General features: G+C 41.3%; 1 protein-coding gene across 3 annotated transcripts in view; it reads right to left on the bottom strand.

Moving 5' to 3' along the window:
- The window catches only part of MYO3B (myosin IIIB), a 545,106-nt gene that overhangs the window by 498,237 nt on the left and 26,167 nt on the right, over positions 1-20,702 (bottom strand). For 2 of the 3 annotated variants that reach the window (XM_058664615.1, XM_058664617.1), the window contains exon 1: positions 18,189-18,407. The exons of the other annotated variant lie outside the window; for it this stretch is intronic. In XM_058664615.1, coding sequence (XP_058520598.1) covers positions 18,189-18,301 — 113 coding nt within the window. In that variant the 5' untranslated portion in view covers positions 18,302-18,407. Of the gene's footprint in view, positions 1-18,188; positions 18,408-20,702 lie in introns of those variants that run through there. 3 annotated transcript variants of the gene reach the window in all.

Genomic DNA, 20,702 nt, shown 5'->3' with positions numbered 1-20,702 from the left:
TGTTACTCAACAGTAAGGTGTTTTTTTTTAAGATTTATTTATTTTTATTTGAAAGGCAGATTAAACTTACAGAGAGAAGGAGAGAAAGATCTCCCATCTACTGGGTCAATCCCCAAAAAGCAACAATGGCAGGAACTGAGTTGATTTGAAGCCAGGAGCTAGGAACCTGTAGCCAAATGGGATCCTGGAGCTTGCAAGGTAAGGATTTAGCCATTGAGTCATTGCACCTAGCCCTTATAAGTACAAAAATATAGACTCTCCTTAAAAAAAAAAAAACAATATTTCCGATGCCATGCAGAAGCTGCCTCCTACCATGTGGAAAGACCCCAGCAAAATACCTTAAAAATAATATTTCAGAAGAAAAGAGCGAAGTTGATATCCATCAACCACAGCTGCCTCAATGTCCAGCACAATAAAGCTGATGGGAAAATGAACAGGTCTTGAACAACAGACATTTCCTGGGAAAATTAATGACTATCAAAGCAGACAAAGTAGTTTGTAGGCAATAGTCCACATGAACATACATACACTGAAACAAAAACCAAACAAATAAAACAGAAAAAAAGCTCATGTTTCTCTCCACACTCATGTTCAACAGCAGAAAAAGGTAGGTAAGCCACATGCCAAAATCCAGGGTCAGAGAAAGGAGGCATGAGTGGTATTTTGATATTTGGCCAAACTGTTGTACAAGTATAAGACAACAATAGAGACTTTCAGAAATATAAGAGCTCAATGACTCCATGAATCTTTCATGAAAAACAAACAAACAAACAAAAACACTTGGGTCCTGACACAATGGCTCAATGGTTAAATCCTCACCTTGCAAGCCCCAGGAAAGAAAGAAGGAAGGAAGGAAGGAAGGAAGGAAGGAAGGCTGGATGGATGGATGGATGGATGGATGGATGGATAGAAGGAAGGAAGGAAGGAAGGAAGGAAGGAAGGAAGGAAGGAAGGAAGGAAGGAAGGAGAGATTTTTATAGAGATCCACATTAAAAAAGAATCTGTGAATCTATGAGTCAGAAAGAGTAAAAGTTAAAAAAAAAGCTAAATAAGGCATATAGTAACAAAATAACAAACATCATAATGTTAATATTAGAAAAGAACCAAGCCAATTAAAAATATATTAAAGAAAATGAGAGATTATTTTATATTCAACCATAATTGAGCAATTACTAGGCTTAAAATACTATTCTCCATACTGCTTGAAGGCCCAGATTTTAAATGAGTTTATAAGTATTATAAATTTCTCAAGACCCAAAACAAAATGTCCAATTTCATTAAAGTATATTCTTCTAAATCAGTAAAACAAAACCAAAAAACAGGCATTATCATCTATCACAGAGCAAGATAACAAAAATAAAAATATATAATACTATTTTAATGATGTATTAATACAGGGCTTATATATCTAAGTGTGATCTAACATTATCCCTTGAAACACTGATGCGATATTTTATTAAAGATGTAATTATTTGAAAGACAGTGACAGAGGAAGAGGGAGAGAAAAGAAAGAGTAAGAGGGAAACAGAGACATCTTCACATGCTGGTTCACTCCATAAATGACCACCATAGGCCAGCACAGATGGGGCTGGAAGAACTGCATCCATGTCTCCCACGTGGATAGCAGGAACCCAAACACTGAGGCCATCTTCTGCCACTAGAAGCAGGGTAGCCAAGACTTAAACCAGGTACTCTAACATGGCAAACAGGTATCTCAAGTGGCAGCTTAACCTGCTGTGCCCCGACACCCAAATCACTACTTTTCTCCTTGTAACACCCGATAGAATAATTTAATTTTACATTTAAGGGAAGACATTAGCCTGGCAGTTAAGATACCAAGTTAAAACAGTCCACATGCCATATAAGACTGCCTGGGTTTATGGGGCCCGGCGGCGTGGCCTAGTGGCTAAAGTCCTCGCCTTGAATGCCCCGGGACCCCATATGGGCGCCGGTTATACTCCCACAGCCCCACTTCCCATCCAGCTCCCTGCTTGTGGCCTGGGAAAGCAGCTGAGGACGGCCCAATGCTTTGGGACACTGCACCCGCATGGGAGACCTGGAAGAGGTTCCTGGTTCCTGGCATCGGATCGACGCATATCGGCCCATTGCAGCTCACTTGGGGAGTGAATCATCGGACGGAAGATCTTCCTCTCTGTCTCTCCTCCTCTCTGTGTATCTGACTTTGTAATAAAATATATAAATCTTAAAAAAAAAAAAGAAAAGAGAGACTACCTGGGTTCAACTCCTGGGCCCGGCTGCTGATTCCAGCTTTGCTAATGGAGACCATAGGAGGCAGTTTAATAACTCAAGTAACTGGGGTTCCTGCCATCCATGCGAGAGTTCTGGATTGAGTTTCAGGCTCCCGATTTTGGCCTGACCCAGCCCCAGCCATTTCAGAAATGAACCAATGGATGTCCATGTATTCTCCTTCTCCCAAATTAATAAATAGGAATGCCTTATGGGCCCGGTGCCGTGGCCTAGCAGCTAAAGTCCTCGCCTTGAACGCTCCAGGATCCCATATGGGTGCCAGTTCATCTCACAGCTGCTCCACTTCCCATCAAGCTCCCTGCTTGTGGTCTGGGAAAGCAGTTGAGGACGGCCCAAAGCTTTGGGACCCTGCGCCCATGTGGGAAACCCGGAAGAAGTTCCTGGTTCCTGGTTTCCAATTGGCGCAGCACCGGCCATTGCGGTCATTTGGGGAGTGAATCAAAGGACGGAAGATCTTCCTCTCTGTCTCTCCTCCTCTCTGTACATCTGACTTTGTAATAAAAAATAAATAAATCTTTAAAAAAAAGAATGCATTAGGCCACAAAGTAAACAATTTTCAGTTCCTGTACTACAATAAAGCTAAATATTAATAAAAAGAAGCCTAACCTCCTGAAAATGATTTTAGTTGGAAGAAAAAGGAATCAATATTAAAATTACAGAGGACTTGCATATAAAAACTAACAATATGAAAGATAGTATCTCACAAAAAACTTCAGAGGCTGGGCTCCAGATAAAAACCTTACAAACACTAAACATTTTATCCTGAAAATGATAACAATCCAAGTTGAATAAGCATTCAAGAGTTTGACAATCTAATACTAAATTTCATGTAGAAAATTAGTCACATGAAAATTATGAAAAATAATTAAGGAACATAACCACTTCAGATTGTAAGATACATGTTACAGTTACAGTAATAAAAACATTACACTACAGTATTAGACAGGTAGATAGAATAACACTGACTCTAAAAGCAGATCCAAATACATAAAGAAAGAGGATTGATAATAAGGATCACATTTCAAACCAACAGGCAGAAGACTCATTGAATAATATCATTCAATTATAAGGTTGGTTTAGCTTGCTGGCTACTTAGGGGGAAAAAAAAGCCAAATCATGCTTCTCTCCTTGCAGCAAAATAGATCAAAATGGATCAAAACCAGTTTTAAGGGGTGGGGGTTTGGCATAACAGATAAGACACCAAAACATCCCACATCTAGCAGAGTGCATTAGCTCCAGCTCCCAACTCCAGCTAGGATCGCCTAATGCAGATCTGGGAAGGCAGCATTGATAGCCTATGCACTTGAGCTCCTGTAACCCACAAGGAGATCTGGCTTGAGCTCCCAGCTCCTGATTTTGTCTGCAGCTCTATCATAGTCATTGTAGACTTTCAGGGAGTAAACCAACAGATGTGGGCTCTCTGTGCCTCTTGAATAAATGAATCTTAAAATTCTTTAGATATAGATATATTTTTATCTTTGCAAAGACAAGAGATTTTTCCAAGCACAATATATGACTCAAAAGCCATAAGAGGAAAAAAATGGTAAATATGATTGCATAAATGAAGAGAACTTCTCAACACATTTTCAAGAAATAATACTTTCCCAAAATCTAGGTAGGAAAAAAACACTTGCATCAGGAATTAACATTCTTATTTATCAAGAGTACATACAACAAGAACAACCTAACAGAATGAGAAGTTCGAATGTATGCAGATACAGTTGCCACAGTTCACTCATTAATTTTGAAGCACAAATCCAAATCCTGAGCTATCATCTATCTCCTATCAGACAATATTTTTTTTAAAGATTTATTTTTTTATTACAAAGTCAGATATACAGAGAGAGGAGGAGAGACAGAGAGGAAGATCTTCCGTCCGATGATTCACTCCCCAAGTGAGCTGCAACGGGCCGATACGCGCCGATCCGATGCCAGGAACCAGGAACCTCTTCCAGGTCTCCCACGCGGGTGCAGTGTCCCAAAGCATTGGGCCGTCCTCGACTGCTTTCCCAGGCCACAAGCAGGGAGCTGGTTGGAAAGTGGAGCTGCCGGGATTAGAACCGGCGCCCATATGGGGTCCCAGGGCGTTCAAGGCAAGGACTTTAGCCACTAGGCCACGCCACAGGGCCCCAGACAATATTTTTTAAAGTGGGATCACATTCAGTGTTTAGAGGGATCCAGAGAAACAAGTAGTCCAAGACAACATGAGCAACAGTATCAACACAATCTTTATTAGGATTGATCAAAATCTATAAAATACCCATACCACTGGGAGGTTTTTAGCCATAGCCTATGTATATAATCATCACACTTAGATTCATTATATTAGAAGAATATATAGGAAAAATCATAACATCTCAACATTGCAAAAAAAATCACCTAAAAATTAAATGTCATTGGAGTTGGTATGGTATAGCATGCTAAGCCTCCACCTGTAGCACTGGCATCACATATGGGTGTTGCTTGGAATTCCAGTGCCCCACTTCCAATCCAGCTTCCCGCTTATAGCCTGTGAAAGCAACAGAGGCTGGCTCAAGTCCTTGGCCTCTACACCTATGTGGGAGACCTAGAAGAAACTCCCAACTTCTAGCTTCAAATCAGCCCCTCTCTGGCCATTGCACACATTTGAGGAGTGAACCAATGAATGCAAGACCTCTCTGTCTCTCCTTCTCTGTATTTCTACCTTCCCAATAAAAATAATGTTTTTAAGACCTTAAATATCCCTTCAAGATTAAAAAAAAAAACTATCTCAACAGACTAGAAATAGAAGTGAATTTTTTCATCCTGATGCAAGCAACTGGGGAAAAGCAAACATCATGGTACAGCTAAAATCAGTTAATCACAGTTAACTGAATTTGTTCACGTTAAGATCAGGAACAAGGCAAAGATTTCTGCTCTCATGACCTCTATTCAATATTGTGGTGAAGTCAGTGCAGCAAGACAAGAAAAATAAAAGTATCCAAAATAGGTGCTGTGGTGCAAGTGAAGCTATCACTTGGGATATCTACCTTGCATATCAGAGTGCCTGGGTTCAAATCCTACTTCTATTTACAATTCATCTGCCTATTAATGCATGTAAAAGGCAGAAGATGCTAACTAACTTAAATACTTGACTCACTGTTAACCACATGGCAGACCTGGATGGAATTCCTGACTCCTGGATTTGGCCTGACTCAGGAACTCAAACAGCAGATAGGAGAGATCTCTCTCTCTCTCTCTCTGTTGCCTTTTCAACAAAATAAAAATAAATATATAAAATTACCCACATTGAAGAGGAATATATAAAATGGACTCTATCTGTAGATTTTATGATCATCTATACAAAATTTGATGACATTTACCCAAAAACCCTACTATAACTAATCATTGGATTCTCCAGATTTATAAGATCAAGATTAAAACCTGTTATATTTGTATTTCAATAAAGTATTCTATAAAGCTAGTATAACAAAATGCAAATGACAAAAGAATTTCAATCCTCATACTATATCTAAAATTAACTGGAAATTAATCATAGAAAAATAAAAGAACTAAAATTCTTACCTTCCAATCAATAAAGAGGACTCTTCAAAATACTCACAGAAAATGCATGTCATGAAAAAACTAGGTACTCCAAAAAGTTTTTTTTAATGAAAAGAAGCATCTTTTAATACTACTTTTTATATAATATTTATAGTCCTCTCAAACAAGGGTGTTCTTTTGGAGCACGATTGCCAAAAGAACAGATGCAACTAAAAGATTCATCACGGGACATTCATCAGTAAGTTATAATCATCATATAACAAAAAATACTATGTGATCTCTAAAAAGGAGGTAGGGTGGACGTTGTGACACAGAGGGTTAAGCTGCCATGCCACCTGGATGCCTTTATCCCACATAGTGTCAGTTCAAGGCACAGCTTCTCCATTTGCGATGTAGCTCCCTCCTAATGTACCTGGGAGGCAGCAGACAAAGGCTCAAGTACTTGAATCCCTGCCATCAAAGAGATACCTCCTTGTCTCAGCCTGACCCAGGCCCAACCCAGCCCCTGTGGTCGTGTAGGGAATGAGTGAATACATAGATCCATTTCTTCTCTCTCTCCCTTCAACCCATTGCCTTTTAAATAATTAAGAATTTCAAAGGTAAATTTTATATCAATCAATATGGAGAGAACAATAAGCTTACAGTTACGATTTTCATAAAAAGTGTTGAATAATGTACAGGAATAACTTTTGCATTTCTAGCTACTTAATGTGAATATGTTTACTTTTTTACAGAAGCCTATAACAAGAAACTTCAACTCTAGGGACAGATTCCAGGAATGACAGGGATTTGGAAAAGGGGAAAGTAATAAAATTTCAAAATATTTTATACCTTGTTAAACTAGCCCTATTTCACTGTACATATATTATTCTATTTGGAAAGACAAATATTAAAATAAATAAATAAGAGATCTGCACAGAGGACACTTCTCTGGCCCAATGCAAGCTGAAATCATCAGACAGCAGATACCAGGAGACACCATGGAACCCACCCTAGAAGGGAGCAACAGAGAAGCCAGGAACTAAAAGGCCCTGCCCAGGGAGACCAGAGAGGTCTGTGAGCATGTTCACTACAAATTTCACACACAGGCCTCCGAGACCTGCTACCCTTTGTTGTCTGCTTTTAAACTCCGCAAGACATCCTCCTGAATTCCTTAAACAAGCTCCTCTATTCCTGGGCTGAACTCACTTTCTCACAAGCTGGTTTCAGATCCTTAATCACCTCAAGTGAATCCAACTGAACCCTGGCTAAATTCCCTACCGGAGGTTTGAGCTGACTTACCTTGTTGAAAGTGAAGCAGCCTGTAGTGTGTACCCTGTGATCTCCTGTGGTTAGTCAAGGTGAGCAAAAATAATTTAAATAAAAACCTGTCCAGCAACATTTTATACTTTAAATAAAAGTGACGATGAAGACTCCCACTCTCAAGTATGCTGTTCAGAATAGCTTTTCTAAATGTTATTTTAGATACAAATCAAAAATCATAGATTCTTTCAAGCTGAAAGACAACTTTAGAAAGAAATCAGAAAACTAAGCTGCACAAATGTATACAAATATTAAATACAATGCCCAGAGTTACACAAAATTAAAAAAATAAATACAAGTATGAACAAATTAGAGAACAATTCTAAAGTAATATGTAAGAAAACACATTCAAAAGACCAGAAGGAGCAGGTAGACTGGTCCTCGCTACATACAACCTGCCTGCACGTCATTGCATTCAGCCTGTTCAGTTACAGACAGCCCAAATGTCACCCCCTCTGGAGAGCCTTCTCTACATTTCCTGTTGGAGCTAACCTTCCCTGATGGTCCTACTGATCGTGTATTTTGTTCTAGAGCTACCACATTGCTTGACCTTTATTTATTCACCCATTTGTCTTTTCCCCAGTGAGTTACTTGAAAACAGAGGACAAGACTGAATAACTCTTATTTTGTTGTTGTTGCTCTGTAAGCAAATATCAATTATCTAAGTACTCAGTAAATGTTTCACACAAGAATAAAATCAGAATTTCAAAAATCAGTGATGTCTTTAAAAATTAATCTGAAGACACAGGGAACGATCTCCCATGTGTGTGATTATTCATGCCACAAATGCCCACATTGGGATCTGGTCAGACTTGAAGTTAGGAACTAGCAATTCAACAGAGGCCTCCCATATGGACGGTAGGGACCCAATTACCTGAGCCATCACTGCTGCCTACCAGGGTCTGCACTAATAGGAGGCTGGTATGAGGAGCCAGAGCTGAGTATTGAACACAGATACTGTTGTGGGAATATGGTGTATTAGCCAGTATCTTGACCATTAAGTCAAACGACTTTCTCTGAAATGTTTTTTAGTTTAAAAATGAAGTAGGGATTTGTGGAACACTAAAGGAAAAAAAGAAATAAAAGAAAGATATCATAACAATTATAAAATCCTGCCCTCCAAATACAACCCTCAACTGTAAATATCTCTGTAACCACACACACACACAAAGATGTGTAGCTATGCTTGCATATCTCACAAAGTACAGGATCCAGTGTCTAGTCCACTCTACTAAATTCCTATCTTTTTAAATTTTTTTATTTATTTTTTTTAATTTGGAAGGCAGAATAACAGAGATATTCTATCTGCTGGTTCACTCCTCAAACGGCTGCAACAACTGAGGCCGGGCCTGTCTGAAATCAGCAGCCAGAAATTCCACACTAGTCTCTTACGAGGACTTGGATCATCTGCTGCTGCCTTCCCAGATCATTAATAGGAAAATGGATGGGACAGCAGAGAACCAGCACTCTGCATATGGGATGCTACAATTTCAGCTGGTGGTTTAACTTGCTGCACCATGATGCCACCCCTAAACTGCTATTCTAAAGGCCTCTGTCAGTCACGAAACACAAGGCACCTATTCCTATCCATACTCAGCCGCTATCATTGATCACTAACTGTTGATCACTACCTCCATCTTTCTACAACACTTTCTTTCCTGTGTTTCCTTGATATCTTACTTTTCTGGTTCCTTTTATGTCTGCTCAATTTCTGTGCCAACCTCCCCATAAAGATATACATTCAGCAAAGTCCTGGCTTTAGTCCTCCACTTGTTTTCCAAATGTCTCATCTATGCCAAAGACTTTGAGCATTCTGTCTTAGTTGGCATCAGCGGCTCCCTCTTGCCAGTTGTTTCATTTCCTATGGCTCCAGTACAGGATTATAGCCATTCCCCCTTCTCTGTGGTTTTGCTTTCCAAGGTTTCAGCTACGTGTGGTCAATTGCAATCCAAAAGTATTAAATTTAATAATGATTAAACTAACCCCAAGAAATACACAATTTGTAAACTTTAAATTGCATGCCATTCTGAGCAGTGTAATTCAATCTCCCCCCATTATGCTCTATTCCTCCATGGGGGTAACTCATCCCCTTGTCCTGCACAGCCATACCTTATTCACTTTCAGCCCATATTCACTTACAGCCATGTCAGATACTACGTTGATGATTGCCATGGTCAACAGAGCTTATGTTCAATAACTTTCACAGTAGCCTAACACACCACAGTGTGTATAGCACTGACCTCCTGCTACCTCTCATGCTGGTGTTGGATCATTCTATAACGTCACAAGAAAGTTAAGTACACAACAATAAGATAATTTTGAGAGAAAGGGACAACATTCACATAACTTGCATTTCAGTATGTTGCTAAAACTGCACTATCGAGTTATTACTCTTATTGTACCTGATTTATAAACTAAACTTTACCACAGATGTTTATAAAAAAAAACACAGCATATATATATATATATATATATATATATTCATTGTTAAGTTTGTGTTTCTGTGATCCTGTCAATTTTTTAAAGTCTCTTTGAGCATTGGTTTCCTCATCTGAAAAGTGAGAAAGTTGAGTCATTCCCTTTCAAAATTTGCCCCAGACACCCCTCACTACACTCATATTTAAACACAGGACTGATGACCCCAAAGCTCCAAGGGAGAGAGCCAGGAACTGGTGTTGACTGGATCCCTAGTTGATCTGCAAATTCCTTTCTCCAGCATCCTATGAATTTTCAACCTTAAACATATATAAATATTGGGAGAGAAAAGAACCATGGGTTAATGGAATTTAACAAATATCATTCAAACTGTCATGTTACCAAATTGCCTAATCAGTCATATGTTGCAGTCACTAAGGAACAATACATGCCCACAGCTATGACAAATGATTAACTAAGTGATCAAATTTTTCACTTCCTCACCAAAGCATAGACAAATCTTAGCTTTAGCTGCCTTAAATCTCTCTGGGTGAAATACATTAAAGCCAACTGCAATTTGCTGGTGACTAATGCCCTTGAATTTGGCCTCAAGCTGAGAAACTCCGTGCAGAAGTAAAGTGGCTTATAATCCCACAGCTCCCTTCTATTATAAACTGCAGCTGGCAAATCAAGTGGCTATGAACTACAGGGTGTGTGAGGGGGAGTGAAAATCAATACTCAAAGTAAAATATTTCTCCTACTCCTTTAAGTGAAATTTAATAACCCAGGTAAAAGGGGAAATGCTAACTGGAACGTCCCAGGAATGGGTGGTGCCTCACCTGAGACCAAAGTGGCTGTCACCTCCTTTGCCTGCCCACCAGAGGGTGGGTATATCTGCCCTTTGCAGAAAAGCAATCCAAAGCAAGCACAGAGGAAGTTGGAAGGAAAAAAAACTGCAACTCACATCAGTGACCTATTTTCTGAATCCGGCTTATTGAGATTGGATTTTTATTCCTCCAAAAAAAACAGCAGGATGCTTCAGGCCCAGAAAATGGTGTCTTTGAAGAGAGCACGGACCAGAATGTATGACACATCATCACCAAAGGACGTCCATCTGACCATGGTTCCAAGCAGTGCTGTCCTCTCACAGCTGTTGTGGGTCAGGCTCATGAAGCTGCCCAATCCCTTGTGGCTTTTCCCCACTCTTAGCCAAAGATTAACAGTGATGCTAATTGGTAATGAGTGAGCCTGATCTACTTAGGGTGTCCTACCAGCCCAGCAGAGCTGTATGTGTGTGTACCCTTCCACAGATTCCATCCATACTCTCCCAATCTCAGATTGCAATGCCCTTTGTTCCAGACCTGTACTGTCAAATCTGCCCACCTTTTCCTCATCAAAGCAGGTACTGAAGTCAAATCATTTTCCTGAGCTGCACATGCACTGAAGGAGAATGCTGTGAGTTTCTGATCTGGACTCCCAAGGAATGAAAAATTTCCATTCAGCAGAACACCTACAGCAATGAGCACTGGGTTTAGAGGAGAGAGGAGAAGCAAGCAACAAGAAGGTACAGCCTGCTGGTCTGCAGGGAGCTGCTTCTCTGGCTAGCATGCTGTGACACACGGACCATATGAAACAACTGAGGAGTGCTGACAGTGTTGTGTTGCAGTGGATTACGCCACTACCCGTAACATAAAGCATCCCATGTGGATGCCAGTCTGTGTAGCAGCCGCTCCACTTCCTATCCAGCTCCCTGCTAATGAACCTACCTGGGAAAGCAGAAGACAGCACAAGTGCTTGGGCCCCTCACCCATGTGGGAGACCCAGAAGGAGTTCTGGGCTCCTGTTTTGGCCTGGCCCATTGCAGACATCTGGGAAATGAATCAGTAGATATAGAATCTCTTTTTCTTCCTCTCCCTCACCCTCGCTCTCTGTAAATATTTTTTAAAAAGAAAAGAAAGGATACAAAAAGAAGCAGCTGAAAGCTCCAAGACTGCTGGTAAGGATGGGTAAATGGTGCTAGAACCATAATTTCTGAGGCAAAGTCCATTCCTCCCAGGACCAAGATTCAACTGGGAATGTACCTGGAAAAGGTTAAATTTAGGCACAAATCCAAAGGGAGAAGTGAAAAGGGGGAAAGTCCAGAGATAAGAAATAGGACACAGACCATGCAAAAAACAAGAACATGATTTAGAGAACAAAAACTCTGCTCAGCAATATCCTTTTGTGTCTATATTTACTGTCAAAGCCTGTTAAGCATGGGGATTCTGTGTCGCTGTATTCCCTATAATGCTTGCACTTAGTAGATGCTCACACGATCATTAAGAGAACCACCAAATCATACACGTGGACTGAACTTACATTCTATTAGCTCAGTGAATAAATTGAAGAACAAAGAACAGAGAAGAGAAAAATTAAAAGACCAGCCTAGTTCCAATAGAAGAATCACAGAAATGATCAAGAAATAAAGTTGGGTGAGCTGACATCAGAGTGCTCTGGTATCCTGTGGGGCAGAAGTTGTATCTGAGAGGTAGGAGGAGCTGCCCATGTTCTTTGGAAATTTTCTGAGGAAGACTGATTTGGCAGTTTCTTAAAGGAGAGAGCAAAACAGGAAAGCCAACAGAGTCCCAGCACTGTCCACTGTGGAATGTCCTTGACAGCCTGCTCAGACTGAGGGAAAGATCACCACTGGCCTCAACAAAGGAGAACTGGCTATACTGTCTTTGCCAGTGATTTGCCTTGGGTCTAGAACCCCAGTGATTTCTCCCACTTTCCTTCTCCGCCTCCCCAGACCCACTCCAGACCTGATATTACTGTCTGAGCTCCAAATGAACCACATGCAGGAGAAGAGAGGCGCTTGCCAATGACAAGAGATCTTGCTGGAGATGCAAATTGTAATGAATTCCTAGTGTGAGTGATGCTGCAACTGCCATTGGCATAATTTCTCTTATGTAACAGGCTTCAAATCTAACAATAGGCAAGCTAGATAGAATCTATTAATTTTAACTTTGAGCTACTGGACTTACAGGAGTTAACCACTAAAGCACAATAAAAGTGTAAATCCATGAATTAGATAGCATATTATTAGCTCCTTTCTGTGGCACCAAATTCATTTTACTTTAGGATCACCAACTTATTCTCAGATATCCACTGGTTCTACAATGTATTGATGAAGTTTGAAGACAGATTTTTGTTTGTTTGTTTCACTTTTAAAGATTTTTTTTTATTGGAAAGGCAGATTACAAAAAGGAGGAGAGACAGAAAAGATCTTCCATCTACTGCTTCATTCCCCAAGTGGTTATAATGGCCAGAGCTGAGTCGATCCAAAGCCAAGAGCCAGGAACCTCTTCCGGGTCTCCCACACAGGTGCAGGGTTCCAAGACTTTGGGCCGTCCTCAACTGCTTTCCCAGGCCACAAGCAGGGAGCTGGATGGAAAGTAGGGCTACTGGGATTAGAACAAAGTGCCCCATATGGGATCCCAGCGCATGCAAGGCGGGGATTTTAGCTGCTAGGCCACCATGCTGGGCCCTTGTTTCGGTTTTTAATAAAGTTCACCTAAGATGGGGCAGACATTTGGTGCAATGGTATAAGTTGCCACTTGGAATGCCAACAGCCCATTTCAGGGTACCTGGTTTAAGTCCCAGCTACTCTGCTTCTGATTCAACTTCCTACCAAAGTGTACTTGAATCCCTACCACCCCACCCCCAGGAAGCCCAAATAGAATTCTGGGTGCCTGCTTTTGGCCTGGCCCAATCGTGGCCATTGTGGGCATTTGGGGAATGAACAGGCAGATAAATTTCTTTCTGTCCCTTTGTCTCTTTCTCTACTTTTCATAAAAACATAGATGCAAAGTTCCCAAGTCCTCTGACATGATCCCTGAGCCTAACATAGGCCCTGGCATGTGATTGTGCAGTATTAAAAGACATGACCAGCTGGGCTGAATGAGTGAATAAATGCAAACCTAGGATTTTTTTTAAGAAAACAAAAGCAATTTATGCATAAGACAACTTTTTTCCAAGAGCCAGAAATAGCAATAACTCCATCAGTATGTTCATTCATAAGCAATCATTCTATTAGTTTGTTTATCCCTAAGCCTATGTGCCCAGAAGTATACATACACACAGAGATCTCAAGTGAAAACACCTTCAGAAGGCAAGCACATCCAAGAGAACAGATATTATTGCAGCAAAAGCATCCAAAGCTAAGCAAGCATTTTTCAGTACTATTGGCTTGAATGGACTGAAGTTATAGTCTTCTCCATGCATTTCTGGAGGGCTAGAGACTGCATTTGGTGGCACTTGGGTTTCCTACCCTAATTTTTCCAAAGAACATCCTATTAAACTTTACTCCGAATAGATGCGCTTTTGGCGGAAGCAAATAATCCATTTTCTGCTCTATTTTAACATCTACATTTTCATTTCATGGATTTTTTTCCCCCTCCATTCCAAATGACATTCTAAGGCAGATGAGAATTTAACCAAAGTCATCAGCAGGTACTTTTTTAAAAAATAAGCCTTAAATGTAAAAAAGGATACCATGGTATCAAGTCTACTCAGAATAGAGTAGCCACTGGAAAATAGGATAAACCATGTATTAAACATGAGATTGAAACAAAATCTGTGGTGTGGGGCCAGCATTGTGGCAGAGTGTGTAAAACTGCCACCTGCAACATAGGCATCCTATATGGATGTCTTTAAAGTCTCACCCATTCCACTTCTGATCCAGCTTCCTACTTTCAAATGAATAAATCTTTAAAAAAATAATAATCTAGGGATCTAGAGTTCACTTGTTTATCACATGTCACATATACACACACGGCCCTGGACACACACACACAGTTTACCTGTGCCTGAAGGCACGCAGAAAAGATGGCCGAAGGGTGACATACAAACTGAGAACTCTGCTTTTGATGTGGGTTGTGTTCCTTGAGAGCTGATCCTACAAAATTGATCTTTTAACTATATAAAGGACCATCTTTCTTCATCCTAGACATTCTGAAACTACTGTACTATTGCCATATACTCCTTCTCCATCATATTTGGGTCAATGCCATGTGGAAATCCATATTGTATTAGTATTTCTAACACACTCTCTAATCAAAGCACAGTATATTATTCTGTCAGCATTCAGTGGCAGGTCCTGAACAGATCTCATGAGGCTTAGAACATGACTGTTATAGAAGAGAAGTACAAAGAGAAGTACAACCCAGCCTCTGCGCAAGCTCCCCCAACGTGGTTGCACAAGGAGATTATTTGGGCGGATTAAAAAATATAGTGATGTCTCCTTATCCATAATGTTGCCTGCTGAGATTTCAGCTATACCACAGTCAACAATGGTCTAAATATATTAAATGGCAAATTCCAGAAATAAACAGTCCCTATATTCAATTGTGAGGTGTTCTGAGTAGCATGATGAAATCTCATGCTGTCCTACTCCATTCAGTCTGCAATGTGAATCATCCTTTGTCTAACATATTCATGCTATGCATTCTACATGCCTATTTAGTCACTTAGTGACCATCTCACATGGCAGTTTCACGCAGTGTTTGTGTTCACTGCTATCCAAGGTTTCAGGCACCCACCAGTGGTCTTGGAATCCCCTGTAGATAATGAAAGGCAATTTTATTGATTCCTGGGCCCATTCCTGGACACTATAATTTAGCGGATCTGGGACTTGGCTTGAGCCATAGATTTAAAAAAAACTCAGATTTTTAAACTAAAACTAAATACATAAATAAAAAGAAATCAGATTTTAAATGCTAAATATTTATTTTTATCTGCAAGGCACACATACAGATCACACACCTACAATGAAAGAAAAAGCAGTGTGCTTCCATCTTCTCATTCACTCCCCAAATGCCCACCATAGCTGGGACTGGCCTAGGCAACGTCAGGAGCCTAAAACTCCATCTAGATATCCCCGGATAGGTGACAGGGATCCAAATACTTGGTCTACCATCTGCTGCTTCCCAGGATACACATTGGTAAAAACCTGGAATTTGAAGTAGAGCCAAGAGTCAAACCAAATCAAGTCCTGAATGTAGAGCTGGCAAACAAACACTTAAAAATTGCAAATAAGTTTTGGGAAAGGATAATATATAGACAATGATTACAATTTAAATGAACTTTTCTATTAAGAATATTCTAAGGCAAGTCTTGTGACACAATGCATTCAGATGCCTCCCAGAACTCTTGCATTCAAGGTTGTGGCGACTGAGGTCTAGTCCCAGCTTCCTGGCAACGTACCTGGGAGACAGCCAATGACAGGCCAAGGACTTGAGTTCCTGCCAGCCATACTGGAGACCTAGCTAGAGTTCCAGCTTCCTGGCTCGGCCTGGTCCAGCCCTGAATATTGTAGGCATCTGGGAGTGACCCAGCAGTTGGAAGATTTCCCTCTCCCTATCGCTCTGCATTTAAAATAAAGATGCAAAGAACTCGCTCGCTCTCTCTCTCTCCACAAGAGTATTTCTCAGGCTGACTGAGTTGTCTTCACTTACTGGTTCTTTTGAATAAGAGGCAGTTATGCCCTTTCCCCTCCTAACTTTGGGGTCAAACACTCCAGCTCCTATGCTTGCCAGCTCCTTGGGGAACCCTTCCCGCCCACCTCCAGTGAGGCTCTCAGGAAACCAGAGTCACCTTCTTAACAACCTAAGTACTTTTGGCACTCCCTAACTGCTTCTGTGGGTTCTTCAAGGGGAAGCTTGTTTCCTTCTTTTCCAGGAAATTAAACATAGATACCTATCCCAAGCCGACAGCTGTTCTTTCTCAGCCTGTACAGGTTTCCCGGGCAAACACCCACAGCACTGCCCCAGCTCCTACTGCTCAGTCAGCCCTGACATAAGAGCAAGACTTTATCAGCACTGGAGTGTTCCTATTCCTCACTCCATCACCTACCAGATCGCTTCTCTACATGGGCAGGGATAGCGGCAGTTTACCATCAACTAGTGGTGATCTCCTGGGGCCTGGCAACCAAATTCCAAAAATGTTTGCTAGAGCATCGGACTCTACATTCTCTTCTCGATATGCAAGACTTTTTAAAAGTCAAAGCACTTTGAATATTAAAAAACAAACTTACCAAAATAGTTTGCAGTCATGTGGCTTTCTCATAAGTGCTTTTTAAAATGAAAATTCCATACTTCCTTGAAATCCAATAGAAGACTCAAAAGGGTACATGAGAAAGAACTTGCAGGAAATAAATACAGAATAATTGTGCTGTTTCTTCAAATAGGTTACAAAGCAGGGACTGAGTTGGTGAGCATAGCCGGCGAAGTTGTGCACTGTCCAAGTCTAGCCAAGCCGATGAGCAGAAGCTGAAATCCAGCCCAAGCTATGCTCACAAACATGTTCCCTCAGCGGGGCTTCATCTGCTCAAAGAAAAGGGCAACTCTCCTGATGTCACAAACACACAGTTGCTCCGCAAAATTTACTGGTGGGGTCCTCTGAGTCTTTTGTCTATTCAAGTTGTCTATTAAATATGGCATGTGCTCTACTGACAAACATGTGCTAGACTGAATGTGTTATAAACAGTTGATAATTCTATTGAGATTACTAAGAGTAGTCCCAGCAGAACAATGATTCACTCATTTGAGAGCAAAAATATGGTAAGCAATCACAAAGCATTCAAGAGACCTCATCTCATTTAATAGGAAAAAATAGCAAGAGGCTTAGAGAGGTTACCTGATTACTGGACTCTAAGAACACACCCCTGGGCTAAGTCACATGTAAATTTATTTTATGCTAATCTAGGTCCTAAATGGTCCCTTAGAGACTGTGTTTGACCAATTCTCAGGTCTAACTCACTCTGATGAGAAAGGCATGGCTTCGCAATTTGATTGAGATTTTGAATTCCAACAAGGTGGTTACATTAACTAAATGATTTTCTGGATCTCTTATCATCAAGATTTCTCTAACTTCCAGAATTAACTCTGATAGAAAATAAATCAAACTTTTATAAGATCTGATAGATGTCACAGTGTTCTCTCTCTGGCAGGGGTTCTAATTTTTTTTTTTTAAGATTAATCATCAAAGCCACTTGGTATAAGATTGAAATTTATATTACTTGCCACTTCTGTCAACTCTAAACGGGGCAATTTTCCATCTTGAATTATTTATATGCTCTTATTATTGGATACCTGATAAACTTTTAAACATTTATACCTCTACCTAATTCAAAGATGCTAAGTGGATGAATCTGTCTCTCAGAACTTGGGACACTTCAAATAATAAGTCTAACTATTTCTTCATCTACTTGACTACATCCCTGTACATATAGTTGTATTAGTATGACTGCCCAGCAGGCACCTAACCATAAATGAATGATGAATAAGTATAATAGAAGCTGTGAATTGCGATGGCAAGTCAGATAATGTCCACAACATCAGAGAGAATAACAAATTACCAAATTATTTGGGGACTCTATGAATTTTAATGCAACCTACTCTGTTACTGCCTTTTCAACAGAAAGCCTTGACAACGTTGGATTTCATCTTCAAACTAAGAACATTTTAATTTGGTACTGGCCATGAAGATTCCCTACAGACAAGCTACTTAAAAAGAAAATTGAATCCACCTGTGTGGGACAGCAGGCGTTATGAATTAGCTAACTATTATCCCTCTGTATTAATTTTCTATTGCTGCTCTAAATTAACACAAATATTATAGCTTAAAACCATGCAAGCATATACCTTGTAGTTAGGGAGATCAGTCTTCTGCACTGCCAGGCCTGGTTCAAGATGTCAGCATGGTGTGTTCCTTCTGGATGCTTGATGTTTTTCAAGCTTTGTGAAGCTGTGTGCATGTTTTGGCTTGTGGCCCCTTCTCCATCATCACAGCCAACAGTACAACATGTTTAACTGGCAATGACTATTTAACCTCTCTTTCTGTCCTAAAGGGATCCTTGTAGTTACATGGGCCTTCCCTGTAACTGAGGGTAAATTGCACATCTTCAAATCCTTAATGTAACTACACTGTCACAGTTTTTGTTGCCATGTGAGACAATGTATTTACAGATTACATGGATTGGGATGTATGGTCCCCACTTTGTGATGGCATCTTAGCGAGGTTAAAAAAAAGAAGAAAATGAAGAAAAACAGTGATTAGGAATGGAAACAACATTTGGCTTTAGCAATTAAAGATAAAATTTGTAGCTCTTTTCAAGCAAGTCCTTTGTCACCTGGTCCATAGCTCAGAATGGCCATAAATCTTGCCAGGACCCTGCTCACAGAGAAAGTGACAAACTTAGTGGTTCTCAATCCTGGCTGCATGTTGCCATCAGTACAGGAGCTTTATTTATATATCTACTTATTAAGATTGATTTACTTGAAAGGCACAGAGGGAGGCTTTACCTACTGATTCAATCCCAAAATGTCTGCAACGCCCACGGCCAGGCCAGGCTGCAGCCAGGAAGCTAGAACTCTGCCCTGTTCCGCTGCTTTCCCAGGCACATTAGCAGCAAGTTGAATCAGAAGTGGAGCAGCTGGGGCTCAAACCAGTGCTCCGAGAAGTAACAGCAACATGGACAAGGCCACTGCTCCTAAAGTCCTGTTTTGACTTTTGGATGCTTGAAGGAAACCACTGCTCACCAGCTTTACCCACATACACAGTGCACAGGTGGGAGCTGGGACCACAAGATGCTGGGATAGGGCAATCACTGCCATGTCACACCCCTCTGGGTCTCCACCAGTTGTGTGACTGTGACAACCTCTGGATTGGGGATGTCATCTCTCCCTAGCTCCTGCTGGGGAGGCTGCACTATTGGGGCTCGTCTGACCCACTAGGGTAGCCACCTTCCATTCTGTCTTCCATGCCAGTTTCCTCCTCCATGAAGATAAAGAGAGAAAAGGCTCTGAATACAGTGTGTGAGTAATGCCCAGCCATGGACTCAAGCTACTTACAAATAATAATGCTTCAATTTTTGCTTTTAAGAGGCAGAGAGAGAGAAAGAGAGATTCTCTCATCTGCTTGTTCCCTACCGAGATGCCCAGGACAGCCAGGTCTGGACCAGGACAAAGCCAGCATATGAGAATTCAGTTCAAGATTCCTATGAGTATGGCAAGGACCTGAGAAATTAAGCCATCACACGCTGCCGCGAGGTGTACAACAGCCAGAAGCTGGAACCTGGAGTGAAGATGGGACCCAAACCCAGGCACCTGGATAGGAGACACAGGAGTCCCAAACAGCATCTTAACCTCTCAGACGTTTTTCCTGCCAACAGGCCCCCTGAGACCACCAAGGGGGTGAGGCAAGAGCCTCCAGGCAGTCTAAAGGACCATGACCATTTACTGTAAAGTGAACACAACTTACATAGGCTAGGAAGGGGGAGGGCAGAAAGGCGGTCCCCAACAATCTTTCCAACAATGACACTGCAACTGGCTAGAAGGCAGTCTTATCTCTCTGGACCCTGCAACCAAATCACAGGTCACATTCCGCACACACAGCTGGGAGTTATGCCTTCAGATCACAGGCAGGTAGGCTGTGAGTCACTTATAGCACATAAGCTGTAAGCTATCCCTAGGCTGTGGCTGGCAGATAGGCTGTGGATCGCATTTGACTTCTTAGAGTTGCTTATCAAGGACGTTCCAGCACAGTTCATGCAAGGACAGATGAGAGAAACGGGTGCAGCCCACAGCTCTCACTTACACGATTAGTAACAGGCCAGGTTGAGGTCTCAGCTGAAACCATTGTCAACGGGCTTCCCCCAGGCACATGGTATGCCATGTACGCACAACCTTCCACATAGGTTAAGCAGGCAGAAACCCAGGGGCGATCTCCCACTTTAATCACTAAGCCAAATGGCCACCCCTAAAATTCAATTTTGACACGTCACCTGTCAACAGTACCCTGACTATGGCACTCTGCATTCTGTGACGAGGACCCTTGGCCCCAGAGTGAAGAAGAATCTTCAGTGACATCCCAAATGGAACCCAGAGTGTCAGGAGGGGACTGTTCCCTTATCCCCTTGCAATCCAACATGCCCCTTTCTCTGTGACACCAGAGTGGTCTTTCTCAATCCCATATCTCCATCTGATTCTAATAACATGTGATAACTTCAGAGACCCCCTTTGTCTGTGACTCACATACAGAGAGCTGCAGCTTCCCAGCGCCACACACAGAGCCCTTGCAATCCTGTCAGCCCGGGGCCTCACCCACCTCCCCTGCTCCTCCTTGATATTTGTGCTCCAGCTATTCTAGAATGCCAC

Source organism: Ochotona princeps, chromosome 5 (genome assembly GCF_030435755.1).
Source record: "Ochotona princeps isolate mOchPri1 chromosome 5, mOchPri1.hap1, whole genome shotgun sequence".
Taxonomy (NCBI): Eukaryota; Metazoa; Chordata; class Mammalia; order Lagomorpha; family Ochotonidae; genus Ochotona; species Ochotona princeps.
Note: the sequence above shows the minus strand (reverse complement) of the source record. Positions and strands in the feature narration are given on the sequence as shown.